This window comes from Malaya genurostris, chromosome 2, assembly GCF_030247185.1.
Source record: "Malaya genurostris strain Urasoe2022 chromosome 2, Malgen_1.1, whole genome shotgun sequence".
Classification (NCBI taxonomy): Eukaryota; Metazoa; Arthropoda; class Insecta; order Diptera; family Culicidae; genus Malaya; species Malaya genurostris.
In genome coordinates this window covers 348,773,102-348,795,690 of record NC_080571.1, presented here as the reverse complement: position 1 = coordinate 348,795,690, position 22,589 = coordinate 348,773,102, and the positions used below count along the sequence as shown (strand labels likewise).

At 38.7% G+C, this 22,589-nt stretch overlaps 1 protein-coding gene across 1 annotated transcript in view; it reads left to right on the top strand.

Annotated features, from left to right (window-relative positions):
- The window catches only part of LOC131432073 (cadherin-related tumor suppressor), a 317,261-nt gene that overhangs the window by 230,003 nt on the left and 64,669 nt on the right, over window positions 1-22,589 (top strand). The window contains exons 7-9 of the mRNA XM_058598123.1: window positions 6,418-6,605; window positions 6,685-7,101; window positions 7,883-8,396. Coding sequence (XP_058454106.1) covers window positions 6,418-6,605; window positions 6,685-7,101; window positions 7,883-8,396 — 1,119 coding nt within the window. The remainder of the gene's footprint in view (window positions 1-6,417; window positions 6,606-6,684; window positions 7,102-7,882; window positions 8,397-22,589) is intronic.

Sequence of the window (22,589 nt, the reverse complement as noted above, 5' to 3'; positions counted from 1 at the left end):
CCAAACCTCAATTTACGAACCTTATATATGTATGTATGTATGCTTACACACTCAGTCGTTTGCGTATATGTGTATATATTTATACTTATAAATGATCGCTTTTACTTAACCAATATTTATATGTATTAAGAAATACAAATATTTGCACACATGCGTACGTATATTAATACATATATACATATATAAGTTACGTAAATGGAGGTTTGGGTGTATTATTATTATTATTATTATTATTATTATTATTATTATTATTATTATTATTATTATTATTATTATTATTATTATTATTATTATTATTATTATTATTATTATTGACATCCCTACACACACCACCAGCACGGTATTACTGTACTACCGACTGTAAAAATTGCATATTTTCCAAAAAAAATTTCAACTCATTGAAATTCTTTTCTTTTTTCGGTTGCACTTATCATAAAATAGCTAAAAATTTTAAAAGCCACAGCACCGTATTTTATCAATATCCCACACCAGTAGCAGACATCCGTAACCGTTTCATTTTCTTTATAGCGTGTACGAAATAGAACAAAGCACGCATCGTTCGTTTTGTATTTCTTTCTTCCGCCATACCACCACGTACCGGTGTTGTACATATTGTCATTCTATATTGCGATTTGAAAACTTTGACACTCATCACCCTGTAACTGTAACTGAATCGGATGTCAGATCCGGATGAAATTTCACAGTATCTTTAAAGATAATATGAGCTTTAATTCAAATCAAGATTTGTGAAAATCGGTTCAAGCATCGCAGAGAAATCGAAGTGAGTGCTATTTTTGTAGTTTTTCTTCACCACTTTCGGAGCTTCCGGAACAGGAAAAAAAGGGACCATTAGTGCCGAATTAAGTTTTTATGCCCACAAACTAACAACCTTTGCTAACCAGAAGAATTTTTCAGGAATTTTTTTGGGATTTGTTCCTGTTTTTGATTATCATTCGTGAAAAAATACTAATAAAATTGGTAATTTTCCACTTATCACGCTTTAGTTCCGGAACCGGATGTCGGATTCGGATATAATGTTCTAGCCATTTTTAGAAAACTATAAAACCTTTTATTTGAATCTTAGTTTGTGAAAATTTGGTTGAGCCGTTTCGGAGGAAATTGTATGCACAATTTTTCTCTAGATTTCACTTATTACCATGAAACTCCGGAACCAAAAATTGGATCCAAATCAAATTCAAAAGCAGGCTATGCGACCGTAAGACCTTTTATTTGAGTCTTAGTTTGTGAAAATCGGTTCAGCTTCAGTTTGTGAAAATCGGTTTCAGTTCGGAGACCTTTCATCAGAATATTAGTTTGTGAAGTCGTTGGTGTTGGAAAGTGCCGAGTTGAATTCGAGTTCCAATGGATGCCGCTGACTTTCGTCATCTATTACCAGCCTGACCTGATGTCAACAAAACGCATTCAAACCCATGCACACAAAATCCAACCAAAAAAGAGCCGAGATAAAAATGCGAAAATTTTATAATTTCAATCTAACAGACTGTAAACCTTCACTAAACTGATTATATTCACTTCCGATTTGCATATTTCAATAAATAAGTAATTCTAATAGTTTTTAGATAACGTTTGGAGTCATTGGAAGGGCGTTGTCCACTTTTCGTTGTATTTTGCTCCAATGCAAACGACCAGCAGCTGGTTCTTGTTTGAAGCAAAACTGGCTCTGCGAACGTCCCTGCTCGCAGAACTGCTTCCTGTGCGAAATGGTTCAATACTAAAGCAATTTTGGTAAAGCGTTTTCTTTTTACGTGATTTCGTTTGTAGCTTTTTCACAAATGGGCGGTCCCAACGGTCACAAAAATAGCAACATATAGAATTTTAATGTCAAATAATTCATTTCGAATCTGCATATTTCTGAGAAAGGAACTATCGAAATGCTGTACGGGATTCATTTTTCTCGAACGCGAAGCAATTAAATGCTCGCTTTATCCACACTCATTTAATGCGAATTTCGCACTGCGAAAAGTGCACAAAGCTAATAAAATTATTCAAGATTTGCACTGAACTGATGATTTGTAGCTTCGATTTCAAAGAAGCAATCTTTATAGTTCTTTAGATAGCTGATTTTGCATAATGTTCCTCATCATTGTTCACTTTTCGTTGTATTTTGCTCCAATGCAAACGACCAGCAGCTGGATTCAAACTGATTTCTTGATCTCGGAACTGAAACTGAGCTCTGGACCTGAGCCAACCGGAATGATACACTTGCTTTACTTCCTGTTCAGTGAACTACGCAGACCAGAATGAACGAAATATATCAAATGTTAACCTTTTATATCTACCCATGCACGAGAAAGGATAATACCAATCATTTCAGAAAACTTCTAAATTGAATTATTTGTGATTATGTCATACCACTGAAAATGTTATCATAAATTCATGATCATATTTCCGATGGCACAAAGCAAGCATTTTGTTGATACGTTAGATACAACAAGAGATATTCACGTTCAAAAGCTTATCACCCTCTCAGAGGGTAAATTTCGAAAAGGCGCCCCCTAGTAAAGTAAGTCGTATTCACGACACATGTCTTCTCACTAGATCGTGCCTATTATTCATGCTTTCATAAGCAAAATTATTAATATCTTGATATGAATCATTTTGCTTGAGAAATCATGAATAATAGGCATAATTTCAAGATAGGGCATGTTTGTAGATTTTACGATTTTTTGCGATTTTGGTACCGGCAATGGACTTTATCCGTGTAACAAGCTTAGGCACGTTTGAAAACTACTTTTGGGTTGTGAATCAAGCTTGAAGATCCGGTTCCGGAGATATGATGATACAAGTGGCATAACCAACAGAACACGTTTTTATCTCCGAGAGAATATCTAGAATAAAGAAAAATTATTTCTTCATGCTTCCCTTTCGTTTGAATCAGACCTTATTGGTTCAAGTGGCACCTTCTCCTAGTTATTTGGAGATGTGTGCCTTTAAATTCCTTTGACTGCTTCCATCAACGTTTACAAAGCCTCCAATTTTCTCATCGCAATGCGCCAGTTTGCTTTGAGCTGCATCTCGCTGGAAACCGTCTTTCGTCTTTTTGGGTGCTTACAGATAAAGAGCTAAATTCGCTGGGTATCCCTTTTGACTAAACGACTTCAGCGGAAATGATTCGCTCCTAGATGAACGAAACCAATTGATCCATCATTCTTTCCGTAATGGCAAGATGCCAAATTCGTCCAAAACGGATCGGAGCCATCGCATTGTTCGAGGAAAGCCTACAGCCGTTTTTTATGTAGGTATTCAAAAAATTATTAGAAAATTTTGATAACTTTTAGAGAAGCTTTAGAAATTTTTAATAAATTTAGTGAAAATGCAAAAAAACGCTACCAATGCATCCCAAAAAAGTCACTGTTTAGTTGGGACTATAGGGATGACGATGGGCGGAACGGTACTGCGACTACCGTGTGAGGATTGACGATTTTTTTTAATCAAAATGGACATGCATGAGGGAGCCAGAATTAGACTTTGCGCATGGGCCATCTAAAGCGGAGAAGCGGACAACATTTCCATGAAATCATTTTCAAACAATAAATTATTTTGATCGTTCTATCGATTTCAATACAGATAAATTTTTTCATTGTTTTATGTTCTATTGAATGAACTGCGACTTGACGCTCTTATTAAATCTAAAATTGTTGGAAAATCCAACTTTGAAACATGTATTTCATCGTTATTCACTGAACATATTTCTAACGACATTGAGTTAAAAAAATCATCATTTTCTCAAACTGCGAAGTTTGAAAACATGCCACTGACTAAGCGACGTAGTACTGACTTCAAAACCGAGCGAAACACCCCAGACCTGCGCTATGACTAGAAAGCAAAACACTCCGAAGTCCAAAAATCAAACGATCCAAAGGATGATTAATGCTGAAAACGTCCAAAATAAATTTTTCAAAAATAGGTCCTACACTATTTTGCACGAACATTTGTCTACGAGGAAGCTGTTGTCAAAGTAGGTGCTTGTTTGCCACGTTTGGCCGAAATAAACTGGAGTCTTCGTGTCGATATGTGACAATGGACGAAAACTGGATCCATCAACACACTTCGGAGTGAAAGCGGTCTGCAGCCGAGTGGACTGCAGTCAACCGTGACAACCGTCTAAAAAATTCAGACTCAGAATTCTGAGATTCTCGTAAAATGTTGTTCATCGACTACTATGAAAAACGAATCGTTACATTACACAATCGGTGAGGAAAAACTCAAAACTGACAAGAAAAACCTGTTTTAATGTTTAGTGAAATTCGTTTCGTTCAACCATACACTAATATAGCCTACAAATTTATTTACAATACTCTATGAAGATTTGAGTTTTGGAAAAATAATGTACCGATAGTCGGACTTGGATAAAATTCAGTAGATAAATCATGGGACTATCCATGGTTTGTTTGGTTACAGACTCTCATAATCTGCAAGCTAAAGAAATTAACTAGCCAATATAAAGAGCTTGGTTGTGGAAAAAAATTCTTGAAACTAACATTTTTACACTAAGCACCCTACCTCCGGAAGCAAGGTTTAAACTAAATGAAAATTGAGATATTCTTTTGATATCTTAAGACCTTTCATTTGAATCTAGGTTTGTGAAAATCGGTTCAGCCATCTCCGAGAAAAGTGAGTGACAATATTTGTCACACACATACATTTGCTCAGTTCGTCGAGCTGATTCGAATGGTATATGACATTCGGCCAAAAAGTGATTCTTCACCAAGCCAATGTGCCGAATCACAAGACACTCGCTTATATGGCGAAGTTGCATATTTTTGGCTTCAAATTACTGGCACACACCCACCATATTCACCGGATATGGCCCCTAGCGATTATTACCTGTTTTGCAGGTCCCTAAAATGATCCAAAGAAGGAGACTTTATGCTTAATCAGAGGCAAAAATAAATGATTCTACAGGAAAGGAATAGAAATGTATTGATGAATCAAGTTTAGTGTTTTTCTTAGTTAGTCCCAGGACCACGTCTTATTTCGGATCTTCGACCGACTAAAGTCAACTCTTATTAGGCAAAAGACTGTTAAATTAGAAACAGTGTAATATTTCTTTAGAGCAAGACAGCACAAAACTCTCTACAAAGCCAGTTTTTGCCTGAAAAAACACCCACGGGTCTGATTTAGCTAGCTATTTTGTGTTTTTTTTGTGTCGCCACCGCGCGTTGGTTACCGGTCCTAGCTAGATAAAATCCTTTAATCACTTAAGCGAAGCCATATGTCAAGATCACGCCAACCGTACGAACCTCGGAGTGAACCCGTCAGAGCTAATTTAGAAGCACTGGCAAGCTAATATTCGGGAAATTAGAATAATTAAGCGAAACCCCGAAATCCGAGTAAAGACGATGATTCACGAGTCATCCCCAAAGAGCTTGGAAACCGAACTGAACCGAAGCGTCCGGATTAAGCAGAACCCAATTAGTAGAGACCATTCGCATCGATGTGTCGATCTGTTTTCGACACCCAAAAATCGAACCAATTCCGCTGTTTTTACGCTGCTGGACAGAACACGTCGCGATCAAGTGTAAGAAAGCGAAAACCCCCACGACCTCACGGACCTCTGCCACGAGACGACAGGTGAGCCGAGCGAGCGGTGCGAGCGAGAATCGAAATTCCGGGTACCATCGCGAAGGAGTGTGAGTTGAGTACTCTTTTTGAATATTAATTAAGTTGTAGTTAAGAGCCGGGTTGAGACACCGGCGGAAAACAGGCCACTTTTGGCTTAACATCGATGTTTGATCGGTTTCGCGTATGCGAGAAAATTGAACTGGAAAATAAATATATGTTTTTTTTCTCATTTCATTTCAACAAGATTTCTGTGGTGAAGGTGTGTAACATACTGTGCGCGATCGACTACTCGAATTGTTGTTTGCACACACAGTTCAACAAGTTTCGAGAGATAGAGAGAGAACGATCAATCCACTGGTCAGAATTGAAAATCGACAGACGGGCGGGCGAGGGGGCGATGGGGGATGGGGAAGTGAAACCGACAATCATTTTGTCGTAGTCAGCTAAGAGACATGTTCATTGACTGCTCCATCATGTTTTAACTTCAGATCTTACTTCTGTGCGCGCGCGATTTCTCGTTTTGTTGTTTCTGCAGTCCCACCTCTGGCATGGCCTACTACTCCCTACATGAACACCACAAACACACATCCACAGACACCGACCGAGTTTGAGCCTTGTCTGTCACTTTGCATTTTGTTCTCTCATATTCCGACCCTGTGTGTGGAAGAAGCCCATGGGGATTTGAATACAATAAGTGACGAACCCGGTATTTATCGCTTCGATAAAATCACGTCTCTTGGTGGCACTGCAATCAACCATCCTGAAAGAGTAACTTGTAACTGTTTTGTCTGCTTCATTCTTTTTTATTTTGCTTTCGTTTCTCCTCCACAGGAATTAATGGACGTATTGAGTATAGTATTACGATGGGCGACGAAAACGAAGATTTTCGAATCCTCAACAATGGCACGATTCGCACCCGCCGCGTTCTTGATCGCGAAACTAAGGCTAGTTACAATTTAATCGTGACCGCACGGGATTGTGCGAAGGAACCGGAACGACGCCTTTCGTCCACCGTACAGGTAAATCGCATTATCAGGGTGTAATTGATCAGGATTTTTAAATTGCATCTTTTTTTTTGGCTTCGATTTTTCCTACCAGGTTACAATCGTGCTGAAGGATGTCAACGACCTAGCGCCGGAGTTTGTAACGCCGAACGAAACGACGGTGGCGGAAAACATTCCCCTGAACACGGTGATAATGGCGATCAAAGCTGTTGACCGTGACGAAGGTCGCAACGGGTACGTCGAGTACCAGCTGGATCCAAATGTTCAGACCCCGTTTACGATCGGATCGGCCGATGGGTTGCTGCGGGTTTCTGGTCGACTGGATCGCGAAACCAAAGCCAGCTACGAGCTGATGGTGACGGCGAAGGATCGCGGCGAACCGCCCAAATCGAGCCAATCGAAGATTCTGATACACGTGCTCGATGAGAACGACAACAGTCCGATTTTCGACCCGAAACAGTACAGCGCGGCGATCGCGGAAAACGCCAGCATCGGGGCTAGCGTGCTGCAGGTAAGTGTGTCGAGGGCCAGGACATTCCCGGTGAAATTTATCTTTCTGCCCCGTAAGATAAAATGAAGAATGAAGGCATTTTCGCACGGCACCCGGCGACGACCCCCTTTTTGCAGTTCAGTATTTAATCTCGAATCAACCTTCGCGAACCAGACCATAACAGCAAAATGTCGGTTTTACGAGAAAGGTGCCGGCGAGGTAAATTTAAAACGTTTTTGCTGTTTATTCCGGACCGTCACGAAATGCCTTTATTCAAAACATAATTTTTCTTTTGATCATACGGCGCACATATGTGCGGTAGAATCGGGTACCTTTTTCGTGCCATCAGGCCACCGACAAACATTCACCGGATCCTACGCGTTTCGTATCGGTCCCAGCGGGGCCAAGTTCCGTTCGATTGAGTTGTTACGGATGGGATTCGTAAATTCGACTACTTCTAGTACACTTTCGCTAAACCTTGTGTAATCCGGTTTCGTTCCTACGAAATACAAACTTACTTCTTCCTAATGGTTGCTCCAAAATCAAGCGCCGCACATTCGCAGACGATGACTAATTAACTATTATAATTCGCTTGCCGATTCTGCGGTCCCCCGTCCGGCCAGTCAGATTGAATTTTTGCACTCCTAGAAAGCCGTCGATCGACTGAAAGCAAAACCTTAAAATGTTCCGTTTTTTCTTTTTTTTTCATTTCATTTCTTCCACTCGAATCCCTTCTCTTTGTGCTGTCACGCACGGATGGACGAACGAACGAACGAACGGACGAACGTACGGACGCATGCAGGTTTCCGCGACCGATATCGACGAGGGCGCTAATGGACGGGTCCGTTTCTCGATTGCGGCCGGCGACGACAATCGGGATTTCACCATCAGCGAGGATAGTGGCATCGTTCGTGTGGCCAAGAATCTGAACTACGAACGCAAGTCGCACTACATTGTAACGGTGCGGGCGGAAGACTCGGCCAGCGACACCGAGAACGGCGAAATCCGCTTTGATACGGCCAAACTGTCCATCACCATCACGGACATCAATGACAACCCGCCAACCTTTCTCGACTCGCCGTATCTGGCCTACGTGATGGAGAATGTGATCCCACCGAACGGTGGTTACGTCATCACGGTGAAGGCATACGACGCCGATACGCCACCATTCAACTCGCAGGTTCGCTACTTTCTCAAAGAGGGCGACACGGACTTCTTCAAAATCAACGCATCCAGCGGGGAAATCTCGCTGCTGCGGGCACTCGATCGGGAAATTCAAGCCGAATATATCCTGACACTGGTAGCGATGGACACCGGTAAGTAATTGGTCACTATTTCTTTAGTTCTGTATATGTCCTTGACATCTTTTCAAATTATAGTAGTTTGTTATGACCCTTGTAAATACTACATAATGATCCTATGAACTACATAATGAGTCCTATGATCCTTGAATTCACTGTTTCAATTGCTAGATTGGTCATTGGTTTGAAAATTTGCTAATTCAAAACAACCCTCTCAGACAAAACGATGCGTATCACCCACTCATATTTAACTTCCGGATAATCAGAACCCTACACTCTTATCAGCCGCTCTCTAACTTTGGATAGAAACCTACCCAAAATCAACTAAATCTTTGCATTTTTAGATAATTATCATACTACATAAACCAGACTAACCAGTCTCAATATACATAATATTGCCTATTTTGAAGAAAAAAAACGAATGAATTAATTTCTATGTGTTCAATTTAGAAAGAATACATTCTTGATAGCATTTTTACCCTAGGCTTTGGATGATGAGCTACAGGGTGCGTACCCCCGCTTGGTGGATGGGGGTGGGAGTCAATTTACACTTCGCGTATTTACAAAGTCTGACCATACCGAGATCGATCGTTAGCTTATAAATTTAAAAGATGAAAATTATTGTGTTGTCTGAATCGATCACGGAGTGGACAGGACTAATAATGCTTGAAATTGACAATAGGTCATTAGGTGGTTTCGAGCATTCTTATGCCTGGAATTGGTCACCAATTTGAATTATTTTGATCCAGTTGGGATGAATATTAATATATCATATTCGTCCTGAGCTTGGTGAATTTAATTCTAAAAGGAGGACTATTGTTATCAGGAATAGGAGTAAATTGATATCCTATGAACCGTTTAAGAACTTTCAAACCTTTCCGATCCGGCTCGGTATCGGTAATGTTTACAAATTGCAATGATGACGAAACTGATTAATCAAGTGTGAATACATTCTCATATCGGGAAAGGTTTGAATGTACTTAGATTTCTCAAACTTGGACACAGATGTCACCTTCTAACTAAGAGTGTGAGATGTGTGTTTCTGGAAGAGAGCGGTTCACGTGGACCATTTCATCCAATCACACCTAGTATTTCTTCACGAAATACATGTAGTTCTTGTTTCCTGGATGCGTGCTCAACACTAGAAGGCCCAACACTTAGTTTAGACCTAGACTGCTCAAAGGCAGTCAGAATGATGGAAAGAGAGAAAGTCAATAATATAAACTGTGACAGAATAAATAAAAGCTAGTGCAGTATTCCTAAGTGCATATATCGGTAAATAAAGAATTAAAAAAGTTCACAGAATTTCACGCGGTCCTTCCATTGTTTACATATTGTGACTTTCCTGGGCAATCTAGTGTTAAATGCGCATCCTTACATTATATAATTTAACAAGCTTACTAACACCTAATTTTCTTTTATTCTTATCACGAGAAAATATCAAAATAAAAGATTATAGACAAAAACGATATGGATATACTAGGATGCTACAGGAATACCAAAAGGAAATTGAAAACAAATCAAGAGCCCCAGTGAAACGACGAAACATTGGTATGTTATTGTAATAAATCTTTTGATGACATATTAACTTTTGGTAAGTCACAATATTTCTATTTTTATTATTACTTTTATTATTATCATTATTATTATTGTTGTTGTTATTGTAATATTATAAATATTTATTTCTTTATTCTTGATAAATTATCACATTGAGATATTAACAGGTTTCTCCGGCATAATAAAAAAGCGATGCAATGGGGAAAAGGAAATGTAACGTAACTTCGACAAAGATAGAATTAATCAGAGCCGATTAGAATGGATAGTGTTAGTAGATCAAACATATCTACATCTGTTTAGGAACTTTAAAGTAATAATCGTTTGTACCGCTTCAGACATATAAGACTATTTAGGAAAGCAGGGACAAGACCGAAGCGGATACAATGCGAAATTTGCAAAGTTTCATCGACGAGGACATTTAAGACACAGAAGCAGCTGGTAGGATGACAAAATACGAATACGACAGAGACGCACGACTCAATGATTGACTGGTTACAGGGTGAAGCACACACTTCCTGCTCAAGTGACAAATTCTCTGGCGAACTTGCAATAGAAGATACTCGTATCTTTCGTTGCAAATTGATAGCCGCAAAGGAATCTGTCGCTTGGGTTACATGCTGGAGGATTTCCTCCTTCGTTACTAGTGTTCATTTGGGCACCATAGCCTAGTTCGTCTGGTATGGAAAGTGTGGATCGTTGTAACCACCCCCCTCGGCCAGAGCAGCCCATAAAGGAAAAAAAAAAAAAAAAAAAAATACATTCTTGATAGCATTTTTGAGGTTAAATAATGGTACTCAGAATGAAGTAGAATCCTTATTGAATAAAAGTGCAAATAATTTGACAATTCATACTTCGATCTCAGAATTTGTTTTACAGTGTCAATCTTGCGGATGACGCACTTTTCTTTCAAATTTTTGTCTTTCCCACCTTTCGTACCCCTTCTTGAATGATTCCTGCGCACGGGCCTGAGAAAGGTTACTCAACTAGAGCCAGAAATAATTTGTTTTAGTTTAGTTTTTGCAATGACTGAGCGGAAACATATATTGGAGAAGCCAAATGAATGAAAAACTAACAGAAAAGATGATTTATTAAAAAAAGATACAATCAGAGACAGGACTCGAATCTGCGTTCTTATGCATTCCGTGCATACGCGCTATCATTTCGCCACTCTGAATCTTGTTTTAGTCACTCTATAACGCCAGTCAGACACAGTAGAACATACATCGAACATGGTCTACATCCTGGCCGTCACCCGACCGATACCTTACATCCAAACATCTTCTCTGTCCATTAAACATCAGTCTTCTCGCTTTATACCTATTTCTCCCATCAAGCATTGAGTAGGAGAGTGCACGGAACCACCCGCGATCCCATTTCAATCAGAATATTAGTTGATTTTCTGAATTCGAGTTTTTAAAATTTGGTACAACTAATCGATTGTTGTTTTAATTAAACTGTCATTTTTGTTTTTCGATTAGCAGAAACGATGGTTGAAACAACTAATTTTTTTTAGATATTTTTATTAAATTTACCTAAAATGAGTATTGAAAGATGATGCACTGATAATTTTAGTCAATTTATTTGAGCTTGGGTGCATCAACCGCTGGGAATTGTAATTTTGCGACGGCAATTCAAACGCGCCATTCAAACGCAACGCGTACTGTGTGTTTGAAACCCTTCGCTCCTGTTAATTTTATAAATTAAATTCATGTCAAAAAGCGTTTTATTGCTAATGCATGAACATCATCATCGGTATCAAACAGCTGGGAGTAAAACAGTCTGCTGGAAGTAAATCAATGATCGAATTTGTAACATAGAATTTTTGCGCATACCAGAAACATTACGAGATGATCATTTTTTAATTTGTCACCAAATCTTTTTCATCTTAAACAAGGTTAATTTTATCACAACACCGCTGTTAGATAAACACTTGTTATCATAAATTTCTCAAATCGAATGAACACAATTTCACCAAACGCTTTAACCATCGATGTTGTTTTCATTGACATTTTGAAGCGACGCGAACAGATTTCAATTAAAAAAGTTATTGATTTTGCATTGCGATTATTGTTTTGCTTTCAACTGTCTCCGGCATTTGACAGCATTCAAAACAACATATTTTTCAACTACTTGAATATATGCAAATCAAAAACCATATTGGTTGAATCAAAAAGAAATTAGTTAAATCAACTATCGCAAAAATCAAAAACTGCGATATCGCAATTTTATGATCGAAGGGTTCTCCGTGTGTATTTATAATCGCTCGTCACCTTCTTTAATGGTGCCTTTAATTTTAAACAAATAATATTGTGATATATTTGACTCTGGCGGTCACTTAAATAAGAAGAGTTCGATCGATAGTTTTGATTTTTACCATAAAAAGGTGGGTGGGTAATGTCAGAGTCATAGCCGGAAGACTAAACTAAACTTTGGAGCCGAATGCTAGACTTGAATTTGAGATCCGAATTCTAAATTTTGATGCTAGATTCTGGAACTGAATTCTGAAGCTGAATTCTAGAACTGAATTCTGGATTGAAAAAACTGTTTACTGAACCTGTGCTATGTAACTGAATTCGGGACCAGGATTCTGGCTCGGCATTGAATTCTGAACCTGAATCCTAGCACTGAACTCTGAACCTGCATTCTACAGCTGAGTGTCAGCTACAGAATTCCGAGTCAGTAATCAGTTCTCAAATTCGGATCCAGAATTCAGCTCCGGAATTCTTTTTTATAATCCAGATCTGAATTTTAGTTCAAAAATCTTAATTTGGTTATTCTTCTATTATTGTAGAACTAAATTTTGGAACCAAATTCTTGTCCTGCACTGAACTGAATTCTTAGCATGGATTCTGGAATGCAGTTTAGCTCTGAATTCTGAAAAAAAAAAACAATTGAATTTTGGATCTAGATTTTGTTCGGTCTGAAGTTCCAGAACTTCAGGCTCAGAACTCAGTTTCGGAATTCTGTTGTTGACTTCTTAATTACGGACAGAAATTTTGAAACTGAATTCTGATCTTAACCTCAACTTCCAGTATTCAGTTTCAAAATTCAAATGCAAGTCGAGTTCAGTTCGAGTGTCCGAGTCTAGAATCGAGGTCCTGATCTTAATTTTAGATTTCGTATTAAAAATCCAAGCTCAGAATCAAATTCTGGATATGAAAATGAAAATCTGGTCTTGGATTCTGAATTTGAATTTTGGAACTGTATTCTGGACCTAAATTCCGGTCTGAACTAAACGAGTCAACTACTCAAGTAAAGCCTTGCCTTCACTAGCCAAATATTTTAGAAAATTTTAATTCTGTGGTTATCTCATACTACGGAAAATTTAATCACAAATTGCTTATCATATCTCCGATGGCGTGGAGAAAAAAATATGTTGATACGTTGAATAAAACAAAAGAGATTCACGATCAAAAACTTATCATGATAAAACTATTGTGATACTTATTATGATAAGTTTTGAAAAGGCACTCCATAGTGAAGTAAGACGTATGTATGCACATCAGAAATATTTAATGTTTGACGTCTGAAAATCATTTAAAAAAATCAGTCGCGGAAGCGTCGGGTTTACTACATACGTTCTTATTTAAGAAACCGCTAGATTTGCGGGCAATATTATTTCATCGATATTATGCTCTACGACACGATATTTTCAGTAGAAAAATTCTTTCGGAGAACTTACTCTTTCGGCGAATTAACCATTTTGGTGAAACGACTCGTTCGGAAAAACGGATTTTGACGAAATGTCCTTCAGCTAAATGATTCTCGGAGGAACGGCTTTCAGAGAAATCACTCGCTCCCAATGTTACCAGTGTTCGAGTGGGCAATGTAGCCAAGGACGACATTTGATGTGGAGACATGGGCAATGCAAGGTGTATTGACAGCTAGATTTTATTGACGTACTTGGGATCATATAGAATATGTGTTCGTTTTCTCATAAATCATTCTTTCCTGAGAAGCAAAGAAATCCACACGAAAGGGGAATGAGTATTATAGGGTTAGCGATCTTACAGCTGAAATATTGGATTCGAGACTTGCGGTTCTGTTGCTTCTGTTATAGCGATTTCAAGTGAGTGGAGAGCTATGACGAAATTAAAATGAAACTACTTCGACCGTACACAATCTACATGTACGGAGCATTCTGATTCTTTGAGGGTTGTTTTGGGATACGGGTTTGTTCATGTCTCAAGATAAGTTAAATTTAAGTTCACAAAAAAACGACTGCCAGGATCTTGTGACTCGTAGATTTTCACTGTTTTGTTTTTTATGGACGTACCACATAGCTCCGGTTATGTGCCTACATTGAAATCTTAATATTTTGAAAAATCGCATGAATTTTTCAGACGTACATAATATCTACAGGAAAAAAAAACGCAAAAATACTTCAGTTCTAAAGTGTTCCGCGCTTTCAAATTTTGCATAATGATTTTTGTGGTTGTCAAAAGATTAGATCTCCTTTTTCGTTACTACCTTGTTTCTCAAAATAGCTATCATTCCTCGAAAACTAAGTCGCTTTGTCAAACTAATAATCGCGATATCTAATTGTAGTATACCTAGTTATTGTTAAAACAACCAATTTCACGTATTTATTCTGCATAACAACTTAGTTTTGAGTAGGTCCGGCTTTTGTCGTAACTGAGTAGATTGTATTAAAAAATCATTCAGATCCGGAATATTTCACGAATTATTTGTTTTATGTCGTTTTCGCTTGAGCAAACTGAAACCGACCTAGGGTAGTTTCATCAAACAAACACTTTTCACGAAACTGTGTTGGATTCGCACTTAGCAACGGGGGTTCGAGCAAACCTGATATAAAAACCACTGGTTTGAAACTGACTCGATTTTCAGTTCAACAAAGTTGAAACTAGGTTCGAAACCAGCTTAAAACCAATGGTTTGACAGCAGTTAGCGTAGAAACTGGGTTAGGTTTGGCATCAAGCGAAAACGACATTAGTAACGTGTAAAGTAAAAACCGCCTACTAGATTTGAAAATAGTGTAACTTTGACTATTGCAAAGTGATTCGGCTAAAACAAAAATTAAACCTTTGATATCAATGGTTGCTAGTTGCTACGATGAAGTAGATTGTTTCATGCTTTGAATACAACATATTGGAACATCGGCATGTTGAGGGCAATACGGTTTAAATTTTATTTCCGAATTTTTTGATTTTCTGTGTTACTCTTGCGCCGGAAGTTTTATCCATGTAGAATTCAATAGCAGACTCTGTGATTACGTAGTCTTTCTATATGAGAAAGGTAAAACAAATTGTTAAATGCTCAAAACATCGATAAAAAAACAACAGAAATTGTCCATAGAAAATGCAGTTTTTTGCCTTTCTCATATAGAAAGGTTATGCAATCACTGTGAAAATCGACTTTTGAACCGAGGCCCGGAGGGCCGATTGTCATATACCATTCGACTCAGCTCGACGAACTGAGCAAATGTCCGTGTGTGTATGTATGTAATGTCACTCGATTTTCTCAGGGATGGCTGAACCGATTTTCACAAACTTAGATTCAAATGAAAGGTATTATGGTCCCATAGATCGCTATTTAATTTTATCTTATCTGACTTCCGGTTCCGGAATTTCAAGGCAATATGTGCAAATCTATGAAAAAATGCGCACTCAAGTTCTCAACCGCTTTTTACAAACTAAGATGCAAATGAAAGGTCTTAAAATTCCTTAAAAAGTCCCCGAAAAGTTGAACCAGATCCGACTTCCGGTTCCGGTATTACAGTGCGATTAGCAAACATTTTCAATTTCATGAGTATTTTTTCATAAGCGATGGCGAAACGAGGTGCACATTTTCATGAAACTTACTACTAAATCTATCTAGTTAGCAGATTTGTTAGTTAGTGAATATATAAATCTACTTTGGGACTATTAGTCCTAGGTTTCCGCTTCCGGAAGCACCGATAATAGTAAAGGAAAGCTCCAAAACTGGAACTCACTTCGATTTCTCAGCAACGGTAAACCGATTTTCAAAAATCATGATTCAAATTAAAGCCCTCAGTTTCTTAAAAGTTACTGTGTAATTTCATCCACATCCGATTTCCGGTTTCGAAATTATAGGGCAATGAGTATCAAAACTTTCACACTGTCATACAAATTGATGCAAAATCGGTACGTGCTGGTACGGAAGAAGAAGAAAACACAACCGCCTAGCACACAGCTTGCTTAGTTCAATTTTGTATAACGTGCAGGGTTGCCACATTTAATTCTATATTGACTTGACATAACTGTTTACAAATTGAAAAGGTGATGGTAGATTATACCAAAGGAAATTTTTGATTTTATTCATGTTTGAAAAAAAATCTTGACAGAATCTTCTAGTGATGTTTCCGAAAATATTGGCATCATTACACCACTAGGTGGATTAAAAAAGGTTTTTTTTTATTTGAAATTGGAAATCAAATTGGAAATTCTATAATTCTGTGAAACGCTCAAGACACCTTAGCTCTTTATCGTCACTGACAACCTGTACAGACTTTTGACCGTAGTTTTTTTTTGTTGACTGCGGACACGAGTGCATATTTTTATGAGAAACCCGATTCTGTTTTTTTTGCGTATTTGTAAGCTTTCGCTGAGCCAAACGGTTTTCCTACTGACACTCAACTGATTGTAATTTTTCTTTATGTATAAAATGTGAAGTCCAGGAATAACATTCCTTTTGTGGAATTTGATCTTTCTGTTTCTACAGATTTCGCAGTCGATTATTAGCGTTCAGTATCATTGCATATTAGTTCAACGATCCTTCTGACACTAAAAATCCTTCCATGTCGGGCCTCGAACCTACGACAACTGGCTTGTAAGGCCAGCCCCCTTGGTATTGAACCACCAACTCGGCCTTTTTTAGGAATTAAAGAGTTTGATTGTTCGCGCGTTTGACTGCTTTTTTTTCTCATTATTGTGGACGCGCATATTATTTTTTATGTTAATTTAAAATTCACCTCAGTCGTATGAAATTTATTCGAAATGGTATCCAATTTCAGGCTTGAAACCACATAATGACTAAGTGTCGATTTTAAGCTTTTGTCGACTAGCAGAATACATTATGCTTTCCAGCTTTATCATGAATCAAATACAGTCTTATTCCTATTGATAAAATATCTTCGACTAATTGTTTCTGTTCTTGTCATAAAGTGATAGATCGAGTCGTTTTTTTTTCTTTCACGATCAACGTCGTTTGATTTCGGCTGGTTTCCCTACCACAGTTTTCAGACACACGCACACAAACAACCAACCTCATGATGGCACCAACCTTTATCAGGCTATGGCTTGAAATTAGCGAAAAACTGCAGAACTGCACAAGCGAAACGTCGTTAATGAACGTAAACACATTTGGCCTTCAGTTACACTTAAGCGGGGGTATCCTGCTTCCTCTCGCAGCAGCAGCAGCAGGAGCACCTACCTTCTTGTGGAGCCTAAATTGGCAGCTACATTAGGTACTTGGATGGCTAGCTGGTTGGCTGACTGGCTGGTGACCACGCAATGTGTGTTGTAAGCACTTTTCGATAATACCTCGACCGTTGGTGTCGTTCCGAAGCCGGTCCCCTGTTGGTGGACCAATCTTTCGCAGCAGAAGATTGCAGTTTGCAATGTGGTTGAATGGAACAAGAAAAAAACGCAACGGCTCACAATCAAAACCGAACGGAAATGCCCCAAGTGACTAAAAACTGCACGATTTGGTCTTCTTGCAAACACTCAACCGTATGTTGGTCGAATGTTTAGCCTCCTGTTGACCACTCCATCATGATCCGGGTTGGTTGGTGAGAGGGCACACCGAAATATTTAAAGCGACTTGAATCCTTCGCTGCATTAACTGAATCGTACCGGATTCGGATACAATTCTATGGTTTCATTCAAGCGGATGCCTTTAACAAGAATGTTTTATTTCACGCCTTAATGAATGCTGAGCCGGAGTATTCGATCTGCGAAAAATCATTTCGATAAGCTAACACCTAGACTGAACGGTACGGCACGGCATCTGATCTTCAATGCTCGGAAGTCAAGTACCACACGGTCTGCACAGGAACAAGAGAAAATTGGGGATATGATGACAATGCTATTGTATGTAATTTGGATGTCGAACTTGTCAAAGACTGCCCCCTGACGAATGTACGCACGAATAAGCAACAAAACGTTACAACAACAACAACAAAAACAACAACAGAGCATCGGAGGTCCGAACGGGAGCTGGTGAGGTGCCCTTCCATATATACCAATGGCAGGCGAGGCGGCGAGAACGAACATAACCATGATGGCCGGCCAAGCCTGAGAATTGCTGCACACTCACTGCTTGCGAAGATGGCGGTGTAGCGACGGCGACGGGGCTGTTGGCCAAGCGTAAATGAGCGCGCGAAGACAAGAGGAAGAAGGTGCAACAACAGGAACAGGTTACCCCGTGACCATGACGACAAATCGACACGATTCGTACACAGGGGCAGCAAATGCGGCAGTTTTTTTTCCCGGCGGTTCTATGGTTGAACAAAAAAAACAGAAAGAACTAAATGAGGTTTAATTAATAAACGGTTAATAGTAATGACTTTTCACTTTGAATTTCTGCTCCGTCATCAACACGTGCTTTTTTGGGTAAGCCGTTCCGGGTACCGAGCGAGCGAAACTAAAACAAAACATAAAAATAAGTGCGATCTCTAACCAACCAGAGGACCTCTTTGGCGGCAGTGACGATGGTGATGACCGACCGAACTAATCGCCAACTAGATGCATTTTCCGTCTCAATGACTATGGCACAGAGAAAGACACTGAGAGAGAGAAAGAATTAAAGAAAAAATAACTGAATCATTCTAATTGAAGCAAGCAAGGCCTGCTGTATTACCATTTGGAGCCATCACTGTTCGTTTTGTACTTTGCTTTCGTTCCGCAAAACATGAAACGGATTCCAGCCAGCCAGCCCTCTCTAGGCAGACTTGCAGCCATTAAACTCCTTTCGAGTAGGTTTCTCAGTCTTGATTAGCTTCAAGGGGCTCGTCTGCTCGGTTTGACTGCAAGTGGTTTTTTTTTCACTTGTAGAGTTGTTCAGCCAGCAAGCCAACGTTTCGTACGGGCTGCGCTACTGCAGCCAGGAGAACTGGTTTGGGTTTTTCTTAAATCAATACAGAGCTCTGAACCGGTCAGCTAATTAGTGAAAAAAAAGTTTTGTACCGCATTCAAATGTACCGGGCGAGAATTGGATCGTTAACATGTCGATAGTGTCAGCGCCTTCATTGCGAATAATACTGGTGCGTTCGGTCGTGCAAAAGAATCAGACGCCAGTTCGAAGGGGGAAGAAATTATCAATTAGTCTATGAAACGATGGCAACCCGAAACGGTTTAGCCGAGGGGGGTGTTGTAGTTCCTGAACACTAGCACACTGAGACCTGCACTGACTCAGTCAGTGCACAGTCCTGTGCTGCTGCCTGAAGAGACAACCTTGTATGAATATATGCTGAGGAGTTCCTATGCCATCAAGCGCTCCGTCATAGGCCATAGGTCGAATGAACTCATGTAACAAGTCACGTAGCAGAGCGAATTTTCTCAGTTCCAGTCGAGTTCAGAGACCCTACTGCCGGTGATTGCCAAAGAATTCCTAGAGCCCACCAGTGGGCGCAAGAATTACATGACGTTAACAACCAATACTTGCATGCAATCGGCTTTATGATGAGCTTAAAATTTCGTATGAAGTTTTTCGCTACCAGTATGATTCGGTGTTTATCGACGAAATACTTGCATTGTGTTGTAAACATATTCTCTTCAGTGAAACACTAAAAAATGGGTATTGCATCATATTCGAATCCGTTAAAAAATTTGCATGAATATTCGCATATCGGCCCCATCGCAGCATGCTTTGATTTTCTCACACGTTTCGTTTCGTTTGTTTCAAGCTGATGCCGCAGCATGATTTGTTACTTGAGATGGGAGTTGATTTCGATGGTGTTGACTTTTGCCGTGAAGATAGTTCGGAAAATGATTTCATTGGAATGTAATTTCAGTCCACCAAAATGCAAGACGTTCTTGATACTTTGAATGAGATGTTTTCGTTAGGTATAAACTTTTGCCGTAGTCGAATCTGTTATCGCAAGAAAGTGATTAGGAGAGACCGGGGCTAGACCGACACCATACAACTTAAATATCTTCCAACCCAGCAATTATTTCGATCCATGGATTGATTTTATAAACGCGCTTTCATGTGACAAACAGACATAGGTATGTTGGATGAAGCTGAGTCAATTCAGTTTGGCGTCAATCGTGTTTCTGTCAAAACGTATTCGTTTTTCACAGAAATTTTTTTTCTAAACTTTCTGATTTTCTGAGTGCACTTGATTTCGCCTGAAGGTGACAACAATGTTTCTTCATAACATAACTAGTTACGAAATAGTTATTTAAGTTTCAAATCACCACATAATTTTGTCATATTGAATTAATTATAATTTTTAAGCTATCGTTATTTAATCCAAACATATCTTCAACGACAACTATGCTTCTAGCTTCTAGTCGAAAATAAGTATATTTAACTCAAACAGTAGCAACCCGTAACTAGTTCTGATACCACTTAGCCCAACTATGTTGGAACAAGAGCACGAACATGTGTTTTATGTTATACTGGTTAAAACAAGGTGACAGCAATGTTTCTTTCTAACGTAAACATTAAACTAACCATCATTTGTAAGTTATCGTTACTTGATTCTAACATATCTTTTATCACAGCTATGGTTTCAGCTACTAGTTGCGAAACCATTATAAATACGTAAGATTCAGATAGCTATCGATAGGTTTTTCCAGCGTAATGATAACGGAAATACAACCAAAAAAACTTTTGTTGGCTTGAACATAGCGATCACACTATGGAGTCGCAGGAAGTGTATAAAACATAAATAAAACCAGGATATTACTTTTTTCAAAACTACTTTTTGGTGAAAATAATGAAAGGCAGAATAGTCATTTTTATTCTATGCACTATCATAAACTCGAATAAAAAAATATATGGATTAAACATCGATTGTTATATTACAATATATGAATTAAAAAAATAAGAAAAATCACTCTACTAGGATTAATTTTGAGCATTCTCAACAAAGAGTTTTTTCGTTGTTTATTGTTCATACCTTCATAAACAAATTTAGATTGAAGGCGCATAAAAAAACAGTCCGCTCGACAGTTTTAAAATCGTTGTGAAATTTTACCCTTGTATCAAGTTTGTGATTTCAAGTACTTAACTAACTTTTTATAGCTGATAGAAAAGTTCTCTGGATCCATTCATTGTTTATAATGTCGATGGTGACTAAGTTTCAACTAGTTTGCTTGAACACAAGTTATTTTCAAGTTCTTTAAAATAAGTTATTTCAGTATGGTATTACAACGTAACGACAATTTATTTTTAACCGACTTAACAACTAGTAGAAACTGTGCTTTTTGTGTCACGCAAGTGGTTAGATATTAGTAACAATAACTAAAATTTCTGGTTGCAAACTAGTCAAAAATAAGCTAGCATAACAAAAATTGTTACTTGGGCAATCCCGTTCTAAAAATACCCACATTGTAAGGGTTTTCAAAGAATATCAGGAAACCGGAAATCGCCATCTTGGATTTAAGAACCACCTCAAACATCGTTTTCCGACATCTACTTATCAATCCCGTTCAGAAAATACCCGCATTGTAAGGGTTTTCAAGAAATATCAAGAAACCGGAAGTTGCCATCTTGAATTTCAGAACCACCTCGAACATCGTTTCTACTTTTCAATCCCGTTCAGAAAATATCCACATTGTAACGGTTTTCAAGGAATATCATAAAAACCGGAAGTCGCCATCTTGAATTTCAGAACCACCTCAAACATCGTCCTCCAACATCTACTTATCAATCCCGTTCCAAAAATAGCCACATTGTAAGGGTTTTCAAAGAACAACAAGAAACCGGAACTCGCCATCTTGGATTTCAGAACCACCTCAAACATCGTTTTCCGACATCTACTCATCAATCCCGTTCTAAAAATAGCCACATTGTAAGGGTTTTCAAAGAACAACAAGAAACCGGAACTCGCCATCTTGGATTTCAGAACCACCTCAAACATCGTTTTCCGACATCTCCTTATCAATCCCGTTCAGAAAATACCCGCTTTGTAAGGGTTTTCAAGGAATATCAAGAAACCGGAAGTCGCCATCTTGGATTTCAGAACCACCTCAAACATTGTTTTCCGACATCTACTCATCAATCCCGTTTCAAAAATACCCATATTGTAAGCGTTTTCAAGGAATATCAAGAAACCGGAAGTCACCATCTTGAATTTCAGAACCACCTCAAACATCGTTTTCCGACATCTATACATCAATCCCGTTCCAAAAATACCCATATTGTAAGGGTTTTCAAGAAATATCAAGAAACCGGAAGTCGCCATCTTGAATTTCAGAACCACCTCAAACATCGTTTTCCGACGTCTACTTATCAATCCCGTTCAGAAAATACCCGCTTTGTAAGGGTTTTCAAGGAATATCAAGAAACCGGAAGTCGCCATCTTGGATTTCAGAACCACCTCAAACATTGTTTTCCGACATCTACTCATCAATCCCGTTTCAAAAATAGCCACATTGTAAGCGTTTTCAAGAAATATCAAGAAACCGGAAGTTGCCATCTTGAATTTCAGAACCACCTCGA